Here is a 12,281-nt window from a genome sequence, read left to right on the forward strand (position 1 = left end):
GCACCTAGGTCATCTTTCCGGTTTCAGCTGTTCCCTCAGCGCATGCATACAGAGAGAATTCTCAACGATTGCTCCTGGGCCCCTTGATATGGACATCATGTCTTTCTTTAAAGAGCCCAGAAAAAATGTAAGGAAGTTAGACTAGGCACCCCCACTTTCTGCCACAGGAAATGGACATTCTTTGATAAAGAAGAGAAACGTATTTGAAAACTATATGTTCTTCTAGGAGCAAATTCCAGAAGTTTGGTTGAAACACCCAGACTCTGAAGTTCAGAGGTTTATAAAGCATAAAGTGTAACAAAAGGATAACAATATAAAATATAAAAGGATGATGGTGATCCACACTAACTTTTTTTTTTTTTTTTTTTGGAGACCTTGCTCTGTTGCTTAGGCTGGAGTGCAATGGCATGATCTCTGCTCACTGCAACCTCTGCCTCCCAGGTTCAAGCGATTCTCCTGCCTCAGCCTCCCGAGTAGCTGGGATTACAGGTGCCTGCCACGATGCCTGGCTAATTTTTGTAATTTTAGTAGAGATGGGGTTTCACCATGTTGGCCAGGCTGGTCGAAGTCCTGACCTCAAGGGATCCGCCTGCCTCGGCCTCCCAAAGTGCTGGGATTAGGGATGTGAGCCACCATGCCTGGCCTACACTAACATACTTAATATAAAGGTAAGACCTTTATTATCCTACATTATCTTCAGAATAGTACCTGGGGCATAACTTGATATAAATGCATATGCCATTTCCTTGCTCACTTTTCAGTCAAAAAAATAAAATTGCCTGCTGACTTCACACAGATCTGGCGCTGGAAATGGGCTAAGTTTTGATATATCCTCATGTCTGCACACAGGTGGTCAAGCTCGGTAGATTTAACTCTCTTCCTTTGGTTATCCCCATTCCTGCTTCCCAATCCTTCCTTCCCTTCCTGTTTCCTTCCTCACTTCATCTTTACCTCCATCCCAGTTTGGCTTCCTAGTCTTCTACCAACTTTCACTTGTGAAAATGGTACTTCTAGGATTGCAACATTTTCCTAAATAACAACCGATATGTGTGGTTTATAGTTTACAAAGACCCATGATACCCACTCTCCCATTCAATTCTCAAAACAACCCTGTCATGAAGGGTAAGGTAATAATCGCTCCCTGTTTACCATAACTTTTCTGAACCTCAGAGTCTCGGTATTTCAACCAAGCTTCTGGAATTTGCTCCTAGAAGCACTGGTTACAACAGTTGCAAAGAGTGACAGGCAGCCAAGGTGCAGATATGGAAGAACACAGGTAGTAGAACTAAAGAAAATAACTAATGCTTTCCTTAGCAATAAATGCCCACATTTTTAGGTGATTTTGTCCTAAAATTTCTTTTAACTATTTAACAATCTATTCATTAAAATGACTCAGAAGGCATCAGAAGGATTTCCCCTTCCCGTTAAAATCACTTGTGCTAATTACTGAAAATTAACCAGAGCACCAGAAGAAAAAAAAAATCCATAGAAAAGGTGATCTAAACTTTGTTTAAAAATATAATACAACCACTGTCATTACAGTACAGACATAAAGATAGCTTATAAACAGCTTTGACTTGCAAAAGATCCCTTTGTTGAGAATAATTTAAGAATTTCAAAGTCCTGGCCCTTTATAATAACTTAGCAGAGAATGAGCTTTTTTTCTGATATTGGTAATAGTCAGTTTAATTTGGATCCATAATGTGCATTGACTCATAGTTGACTTTGGGTTTTAATTACTTATGAGTAAAATGTGAATCAAGTCAAGTGATCTTGTGAATAACTGTTCTATCCCAGCCAACTTTATGTGTTAAATTAAATGATATTCTTTGAGCCTAAGTAAAATGACCTCCAAACAAGAAAAACTTTCCAAAAAAAATTAACAATAATAAGCTCCCACATTCTGGTATATTACATGTTTTGGTGCTGTCAAATACAGAAGCTAAGCCAATGTTATCGCAGTTAGGATAAGCTGACTTCCTGGAGTTTCCACATCTGGAAGGGAATCTCTCATACGTATCACTTACCAGCTCAATACTTATGAAGAATGGAGATAACAGTTTGGCTAAACATGATGCTCTTGTTCCCTGGTTATGTCCTGTAACAATGTTGACCTAATTAAGGAAAAAGTTACCCGTAGCACACACTTTGACATTTTCTGCACTCCTTGACTATTGTTAGATTATAGCATGAATTATGAGGGCTAAGTTTCCATCCTTAAAATGTGGTTTTGCCCAGCAAAACAAAATTAGGAGCACTGGCAGTGGTCATACCTTAAGTTGTGAGAATTTAATTCATTCATTCACCAAATATTTACTAGAGCACTTACGAACGTGCCTTGATCTAAGCTCACTGCTGGGTGTACAAAAGTGAGCAAAGCTGACTTCAGAGTCAGCCCATCCTTCCCAATCTAGTTGGGGCGAGGGATACTCAACAAATATTGTGAAATTAAATATCAATTTAGACTAATGGGGGGATTTTAGACTAGAAGTGGGCTAAAAGAAGCGGGGTTGAGGAAAACTTCCACTATGAAGGGACCTAGGCTTAAAGCAGAGTGAGGACCCAGCAGCCTGAGGAGCCAGCCAGAGGGAGCAGGGACAGGGGCTGAGAGCTTCTTTCCAACAGAAAGCAAGCTGGCATGGTTGAACCATTCTGAGTATGGGGGATGGGGGGAGATCTGCAGAAAATGCAATATATCCTTTTTTATACAAAAGTATGGGGAATGGTTTTTTAAAATCCTACAGGAAAAGTATGTACCGTTTTTATATTTAAGTCCAAAACTGGCAAACATGGCATCCAACCTTAGTTCTGAGCTGAACAGGGAGCAGAAGAGACTCCCTCCTAAGATTACATGTCTAGGTGCCCTGATCATCACCTGAAGTACCAGTAATGGTCAGGGAGAGGTTGGCAAAAGGAGCAGCACAGTCCCATGTGACTGGCCACCTATCCCCATCACTGACACCTCCTGGTAGTACGGGGACCCTGCCCAGCTGTGTACCAATGAGCTTCACTAGCTTAAGTGAGACTGGTCGGAGTTAGCCAGAGTCTACAAAATGGAGCAGTTATCTACTAACTTGCTAACCTCCTCACTTTATAGTATTTCTTCTTATCTGTCTGATATAAAAAAGTCAATACAAGCAAAGGCTTGTGGTTCTCAACTGCGTGAGGCCAGCTCTCTCCCACCCCTCCTACATCTTCTATCTTCTTGCAAGATAATTATTTCTTCTAATATTCAGATCACACCAAGCTCTGCTTCTGTCCACACCTCTTCCTAAGTGATCTGTTCATTTCCACAGAAGTGGGGCTCTCTAAGGGTCACTTCTTATTTGCTTTCTCAACCAAATGCCTTAAGATTCTTTCTTAAAATATTTTTCTCAAGGAGTAGTGACATCTTTGAACACCTCATTTAAGGAATTATTGGAGACGAGTTGATGGAGTAAAAATTGACGAAATGAGAAATATAGTTAAAATGACAGGAACAGCTGAAGGAATTAAGGAGGCAAAAGCTAAGGGAATGAAAACTGAACGCCTAAGAAATAGAATGCAAACAACAGGGACAGTGGGATGATCTTGGGCAGAGCCTCAGTCCCTGCCTCTGAATGTGGGGGGCTTGGACCAGATATTCTCTCTTGCCTTTTCCAGATCTGAAATTGGGGGCTTTCCGTCTCCTCTACCAAAACAGATTCTGCTTATATTTTCTAGAAAGTAAATTCAGCATATTGGGGGATCCAATTCTAAGTTATAAGGCTCAAGTTATAGTTTAGGGCTCTAAAGCAGCACACCAGTGACTCAAAAGGGTCTGGTTGGCCAAGTTACCATCAAGGGTACACACTGACAAAGGAAAGACTGTGGAGCCTGGGCTTAGGTACTGGCTCCACTCTCCCCAGTTCTAACAGCTATCTCTCAGAGTAGCATCTTCATCTAAGAGCAGAGCAGTTGGGATCCAGAACTAGAGGTGGTATGTCAGCTACTAGCATGGAGCAGTCTCAGTAGCTGCTAGGTACACTCATTTCTTGAGATACTTAGAGTTGCTCTTCCACCTTTTGAACATTTCTTAAAAAAAAAAAAAAAAAAGGTTGAGACCCTTTCTCAATCCCAGATGATGATTTGTACCCTCAGGACCAAGACAAAAGGGATATAAAATTTTGTAAATCTTATAAACACAGTACCTTTTGGAGCAGAGCAGAGGCCTAAAAATAAGTTCCAGGAGTCAGCAAATTATAAGTATCCCTATGGTCTTGACTCTAAGTGTTAACCTGCTAGAATCTATTAACTCTATATCTACTATGTGATATCTACTATCTACTGTTATGTCATCCCCATAGTTCTTGATCTGCTGGAATTATACAGGAGCCCATAATAAGCCTTCTGAAACAAGCCTCCTGTATGTGTTTACTGGGGAGCAACACAACTCCCTCTTCACAGAAGCAAAGCAAAGGTCCACGGATCCACCATGCTTTCATGAATCTTTGGGCCAAAGACGGTTTGTTCTGTGTCTCCTGGAGACATTACTGGAGAATATAATTGTTTTCCCTTAGAGCCAACTTGAACCTTTGCTTCAAGATAAAATAGGATGATGGTACAAGGGTGCGTCCATTTCCCTGGGACTTAAATAACAAATAAAAGTCTCTAAAGCATAAGAAATAACATAAATGGAATGAAAACATTGCAGGGACAGTGTTGTGATCTTGGATAGAGCCTCAGTCCCTGCCTCTGAATGTGAGGGGCTTGGACGAGATGCTCTCTCTTGGCCCTTCCAGATCTGAAATTGGGGGCCTTCAGTCTTCTCTACCAAGCCATCCTTCCACCTCAGTCTCCTGAGTAGCTGGGACTACAGGCATATGCCACCACACCCGGCTAATTTTCTTATTTTTTGTAGAGACAGGGTCTCACTATGTTGCTGAGAATAGTGATTTACACTACCTGGGTGGACAAACTGAATAGCTGATAACTATTCATTGATCATCTCCTTTTGTTGCTAATGATGAACTAGTGACTTCAACAGCAGCAGCTGCCAAGAGACTTAGTTTCTAGTTTTTCTTCTGTCTGCACTGGGCTAGGTGGGAAGAGTGTCATCTTATGTTCTTAAATTTTCAGTAGTTTTACAAACAAAAACATTGATAACAGCAACCACAGAGGGGTCAGATAGATGTTTTGTATAGATATTGTGTAGATATTCTGGCATTAGAAAGAGCCATGGTTAATGACAATAACGTAGCTAAAAGTCCTATCCCTCAGGCAGCAAATCTTAAAAGAATCTTTTCCTATTTTTAAGGGTTTTAAAAGACTGTAGAACTCTAAAATCAGAGCTATTATAAGGGGAATGTCATTCCTTTAACTGCTTTCTCCAAAAACAAGTTACAAAGCTCTAATCGGAAGTATTCATTATATAATAGCAAGGAATCTGGGAAAAGGACTAACACAGTGAAGGTAAGTAAAATATAGAAGGTTAATTGAATATTTTTATTTTTAATTTGTTGATTGTGTCATCCGAACAGTATTTTATTTATTGTGGTAAGAACATTTAACATGAGATCTACCTTCTTAACAAATTCTTTTTTTGTTTTTTTTGAGACAGGGTCTTGCTGTGACACTTAAGCTGGAGTGCAGTGGCACAATCACAGCTCACTGCAGTCTCGACCTCTGGGGCTCAAGCCATCCTTTCACTTTAGTCTCCCAAGTAGCTAGGACAGGTGTGGGCCACCACGTCCGGCTAATTTTCTTATTTTTTGTAGAGATGGGGGTCTCACTATGCTGCAGAGATTGGTCTTGAACTCCTGGGCTCAAGAGATCCTTCTGCCTCAGCATCCCAAAGTGCTAGTATTACAGGCATGTACCATAGCACCTGGCCTTCACAAATTCTTAAATGCAAAATACAGTATTGTTAACTATAGGCACAATGTTGTAGTGCAGATCTATAGAACTTACTCATCTTGAGTAACCGAAACTTTGTATCTGTTGAACAGCAACCCTCCATTTTCCCCACTCTACAGTTCCCGGCAACCACCATTTTACTCTATGTTTCTAAGAGTTTGACAATTTTAGATCAAGTCAGGTCATTGCAGTATTTGATTAAGTGAGATCATGCAGTATTTGTTTTTCTGTGACTGGCTTCTTTCATTTGCATAATGAATTAAGCATTTTAAACATAGCTAAGTAACTACGAAGTAACTAACTGGCTAAAAGTACAAGGTCTTAAACTAAAGATCTCTTGATTATAACTATATAATACAGTATTCCCAAATGAAATAATACTACCCCCAAAAGACTTGCAACAGAGAGAACATGGCTAGGACTTGGGTGAGAGTTTTATGCTACTAAACTCAGAGATCATCTCTGCATTGCTAGTCGCTTTCTGTTATACAAACTCCTCCAATGGAAACTAATCATAAGTCGTTTGTTAAAGTGTTCTGCACAGGTTCATTTTTCACCTGCCAAGACTAATCTGCCTTTAGCATATCACTAAGTTGTAACGAGAAAACAACATGGAAGAATCCAAGTGTGCATTTAAAATTAGAGGTTAAGGCATAACAAATGTTTATCACTAGGTCTAAAAGTAAGCCAGCAAGATTAGATGTGCTGAGTATCTGATCTATAAGCAAACTGAAAAGCAAAGTAGATCCAAAACTGTGATCTCAAGTAAAAGATGCCTGGTAGAGAAGACAGAAGAGAGAGAGAGAGACCCTTCATGAAAGTTTGTGCTGATCAACAAAAAATAATAGCTTTGAAATGAAATTAGTTTGGGATAAAGATGAAAACCTTGAAGCCTTTTAACATAATATATAATATAATATATATCTAAAAGTAACGCAAAATATGCAACCTTATTTAGTGGTAGCCTTACTTATTTTTTAAGTAGGGGTATTAAAAAAAAAGAACTCTAGAAGTACTAAGTTGAACCATATGATGTCACCATTTTTTTTTGTACATTAAAAAATTTGAACAGTGGAAATTTCATATGGCTCCATCAAAAAAAAGGGAGGTTCATTAATTCAATGCCAATAACAAAAACCTGAAGACATGCTAAAATTTTGTGGTTTCAAAAGGGCGTTTACTTCTGTGGAAGAGTGTTATTGAAGCAGAAACAGGATTTTTAATATTCTATGCTACATTTATGCTTCAAGTCTTACAAAGCTGTGGCTAGTCAGTACTCACTTAAGTAAGACTAAAAATAAAATTTTCCATTTATTACCACACCTTTTTCTTTTTGTCTCACCTATGATATCCTTCCCTAATAGAACTTTATTCCCAATAGATTTCTCCATACCTCTTGCTGGATCCCTGAAACCAGCTATTAATGGTAAAATTTCAAGCACGTAGTCCTTCTGTGCCCACACATACACCCCACTTGTCAATCTATTATTCACCGGTTTTCTCCTACTCACTCCAGCCCTTCTCTACTGCTCTTCTTTCTTCCAACCTTGGCACATTGAGAGTCCCATCTGTCCATGTCAGGTTGTCAGGTTCTCTCCACCCCTTTCCTTTTAATACACCAGTGACCTAATCTCTTCTGCATAGAATGTGGCGATTCTTGTAGGTCTCTTTGCCTTTCCCATGTAGCTGTTGTTTTTAACAATGCATACCAGATTTTGTCATGTTATTTTCCACTTTTGCCATATGTAGATTTTGGTGGCTGTCTCAAAACCAATTTTACCTATAAGACTTCATAAACAGAATCTGAATTGTATAAGCTAGGCTAAGTGTACATACCTCCGATGTAAATATCAGAATAAAGGTACACATCTATACTAAGTATGTTTCTACGTGGATTGCTATTTTCTTTTGGTACACAAAACACAATGATTTCTATGGTAGCATTTCAGAGGTCCTTCTTACAAAAAAAGAAAAGAAAACAGCAACTTCCTGGGCTGAGGAAGATGAGTACAGGGTCTCAGTGAACTCCTTCACGGTGTTAAATATGAGGGAAGTAATTTAGAACAGGAGGGGGAGCTCAAAGTGCCTTCGACATTTTTTGATGATAGGAAGTTTCAGAACAGTGCAGGTACATTTCTGACTTTGATTCTACTGAGTGTAATCATTTTCCACCTTTGATTTTTTAGCAGTTGTAGAAAGCATTTAGCGATGTCACTGGCAGACAGAGAAACATAATATTTGATACTCCATTGTTCTGACCAACCCAGCAAAACCAACCACCCTGCATTTACTTACCTTGAATTTGCTATTTCCACTTTGGTTCTGGCCATGGCAGCTGCCCGTTGGGCGCCTTCAATTGCTCTGTCCACCTTCTCCCTAGTTTTTGTATGTCTTATTGGTATAAGCTGCTTCCTTATACCACGGACCAGAATATTATTTTTGTATTTTCCCTCTTCTTTGGAGCCGTCAGGAAACACGGTACAGCCATATCCATGCCTCTTGTTATTTGCCCACTCCCCTTCATACTTCATGCCATTGGAGCGCTCGCTAACACCGAAGCCGTTGCGCTTGTCGTTCTTCCACTCGCCCATGTAGGTTTCCGTGGTGGTGGCGTCCACATGGTCTTCCACCGGGCAAAAATCACAATCTACATCGCCGAAGCTGATCGTGGAGTTGGCATCGCTGGAGCTAATTCTGCTCATGGCCGCGTCGCTGCGGACAGAGCTGCGCTTGCTGGAGATGGAAGACTTCGATTCGGACTTGCGAAGTTTCATGCTTCCAAGAAGGGAGCCCCTCCTGAAGAGGCCGCCCTTCTTCTTGCCCGCTAGCTCAGCGTCTGCGTGGAAGTTGAGCACGAAACCGCCGCGGGTGCCGGCCGGGATGTCGGCGGCAGCTGCGGCGTCGTGGAGCACGCTGCCATTGCTCTGCTCACTGCGCAGCGAGGCCAGCGAAGTACGCAGCGGCGAGCGGATCACCGTGGCCATGCCGTAGGGCACGCTCTGGCGCACGCCGTAGCCATGCCGCATACCTCCGGCCCACTGGCCCTGGTAGGTACCTTGGAGAGACCGCAAGAAAACACCGTAAGTCGGGAACAGAGCTGCACGGTCACCTGCACCATCCAGCGCACACTGGCGCAAGCCTGCCCAAGGTCAAATCTGACCCATTTCCAAGTCAACCCTGGGGGATACTTTGCATCCACTTGTGAATCCCCGCCCTGTAATTTTGGGTATAAGGCTTTAATGTCATTGCACAGAATTTTCCAGTAGTCAGATAATTTTTGCTTTTCATTAAAAAATTTATGCAAGCATTTCAGAGGAAAACCACTACTTTCTAATACAAAAAGTGAACACTGGGAAACAACATTCTCCTCTGAAATTAACGCATCAAAAATTCCTCTTGGGAAGAAGACAAGGAAACAGTAGAAGATGAAATGAATTCTATTTGTAAATTTTATTCTAATATTACTAATTTAGCTGGAAAACTCTAAAAAATGACCTTTAGATCTATGTCAGTATAACATTCCAAAAGCATACAGGCTTAAATCGGAATACTTGGGACACAGTCATCAAATGAACGTCTTAAATTTTCTGCTACATTCAGCATCTCTTTTTTTAGTGTGGAGAAAACTGTTGAATATTCAGGATTATCATTTGAATTTGGGTGAACCTCTGAGCTCAGAGAGAATTGACAACCACAATATATATTATGAATACAGTGAATTATGAAAAAAATGAGCAATTTAACATTTTTGTGCTTCTAAGTGAAAAGGCCAAAGCTTTGTGCCATATCATTTGCCAAATCTCTGCATCCTCTATGGATTTCCCTAGCTGCCATTGCATTGTGAATCATACCACAGACTAGAAGCACCCTGAGGGCAGGAATTACTTCATATGAGAATACAAAATTCTCATGTGTCCTCTGGTCTGTATTTGTGGACGGAGGGTGTTTGATGACTATGTTGACGGTAAAAAGCTATGGTGGCTAAAATGTATACCCTTTACTCTTGGAGAAACTGATGTAAGGCCAGATGAAATCTTCTACTGTTACCATTTTGGACTTCATATCAGAGGAAAGGTATATTTGACACTATCTATTAAAATGTTGTTGATACCACATGACTCTGTCAACAAATATTATGCTTTTTCATGATAGTCTGTCATCTAAAGCATTTGTAGTGAATTTTTTGCTACTAAATAAATAAGCAAAGACATTAAAAAATAACCTGGTACAGGTTTTAAAATAATCTTAGGAGGAAATGAATGTTAAATTAGGGAATTTAGAAGTTTCTTTTCAAAATCAATTTCCTTTAATTAAAGGTAAATTTTAATTTACAGTATCCCTCAAAAGAAGCTATCTGGAAAATTTAAAATGTAATTACTTCTGTGTTATTCATAACAATTCACAATGTCATAGGAAACAAATAATGATTAGTCTGTCTTGACCTCTTTCCATTTCTGATTATATAGATCTACCCTGCAGTCACTTTGCATTTTATATTGCCATGCACAGATTTCCATTGCATGGCACATATTCATTTTTAAAACACTGAGCAAAAATGCTAGTGGTTTTATATAACTGTGTTAACAATGGCTGGTTATTTCATTGCACTTAAAAGTTAAAACCATAATGACTCCCAAGTCAACAGTTTTGACCAATTTCAAGACTACCTTCTCCTTTTGTTCATTCTGGCATATGTGAACATATGCAATGAAATACAAAGTGGGTCTGGTACTCTAAATGTCATATTCTGGGTAGATGTGAAGTCTTAACCTGACGTCTATGAACTTCTGAGGAGGTGGGTGGCCCATAGTTTTCTCTGAAAGATTAACCCAAGAGGATAAGATAGTCACGTAAAACATTTCAGGCTAAGAAGCTTCCTATTGAATACTGGCCATCTCCAAATACCGCCATCTTAACAGGAACGGGAATGGAATTATTAGGAAATTTTGACTTTGACTTTTCCTTTGCCTATACAGGTAAAATTTAAATTCTAGGATGAAAGTTTCACAATCTGGCTTGAAGATACTAAAATAAACCACCTTATTTTTAATATTTTGTTGGTTAAAAGAATGCTATAATCATATCCTCCTAACTTTTGTCTGTAGTGACAAGTTAATTTTGCTAGAACAATTTGCAGAGATGCTGTTTGATATCAATAAGTATCTGCACTTTTAAAACACAACCATACCATCTTGGTAAATGTTAAACACTGACGGAAAATTAACAGCTAGTTTCCTTAAACTGTTATCTCCAAAAATAAGACCAGTACAGTATTTATAATTTCCAAAAAAGTATGGTTTGAAAATCCAAGCTGTTTAAGGCAACAGCAATAATTAGAAAGTTTAAGTCTCTGCTTAACTGTCAAATAGGGAAGGGGGGACAAGAGCATTGGCCACATTCCTCTCCTATTTTGTTAAATCACAGTATATGAAAGAATTCCTCCACAGAATTGCTAGAAACCAATTTACAGTCAAACTGTTAGCAGTTCATCTGAAATTTAAAATAGGTTTAGTTTAGTCAATGAACCTAGAATAAAAAAGGGCCTATTTCTTTATGAAGCAGGTGGGTTCCAACTTCTCCCTGCTGCTCAAATAAAGTTCTAATTAGTTCCTCTTGATTCCTAAAATGTAGATGCATATTTCACAAGTATAAAAATTACTTTTACCAGTTTTAAACTGTGTTCGTTTGGGAGCTAATTTTTTAGATTTAGTCATTTTAACTACAAAATCTTGTAGTAGAAGGCATCCAGTTTAGGAGTTTCAGTCAAATTTGCACTGCACTATGCCAGACTTCAGTTTATATGCTCTGAACGGGTATGTGCAAGTATGCATCTAGTTAACAAAACGTTGTGTTTTCCCAGATATTTTCAATAGTTTTATGACAAGTGAAAAAGAAAGTACAGATCAGAATTAGCACAAAAAATTCTGGGCACCTAGACTTGGATTTCATGAGTATGATACTAACTTATTGCTAATATTCAGGGGGTTTCTATTTCAGCAACACGTCATACACAAATCACTAATAAAGTAAGTGATACTTCTCACATGGAATTACTGCTTCCTTCCTCCTCCAGTTTAATGTCACCACAAAAAAACTCGGAATCAGATTTTCCCTGAATCTGACACAGGGTGTACAGGGATGGACATGTGGCGATGGGGAGAGTGCAAACAAAAACAAGCTAACTCCTTAGTGAGAACAGCAGAAAACAAGCTAATTTTTTAGTGATATTCCTATTTTGGCCAAAACCTTTGTATGAAATAAGTTATAGCAATACACTTGCTTTAGACTCCCTTTTTATGATTGAGAACTTTCTAATGAAATAAAGTTACATATGAGACAGCAGAAAATCTATTAGCATAGAGTAGACATTCAGTAATGATTTTTAAGGTTTTTCTCCCTAACTGTAG

At 39.2% G+C, this 12,281-nt stretch overlaps 1 protein-coding gene across 4 annotated transcripts in view; it reads right to left on the reverse strand.

The window, feature by feature from the left end:
- The window catches only part of JPH1 (junctophilin 1), an 86,375-nt gene that overhangs the window by 71,533 nt on the left and 2,561 nt on the right, over window positions 1-12,281 (reverse strand). For all 4 annotated transcript variants that reach the window (XM_032759869.1, XM_032759868.1, XM_032759870.2 and 1 more), the window contains exon 2: window positions 8,170-8,929. In XM_032759869.1, the coding sequence (XP_032615760.1) occupies window positions 8,170-8,929 (760 nt within the window). The remainder of the gene's footprint in view (window positions 1-8,169; window positions 8,930-12,281) is intronic.

This window comes from Hylobates moloch, unplaced genomic scaffold (assembly GCF_009828535.3).
Source record: "Hylobates moloch isolate HMO894 unplaced genomic scaffold, HMol_V3 SCAFFOLD_9, whole genome shotgun sequence".
Classification (NCBI taxonomy): domain Eukaryota; kingdom Metazoa; phylum Chordata; class Mammalia; order Primates; family Hylobatidae; genus Hylobates; species Hylobates moloch.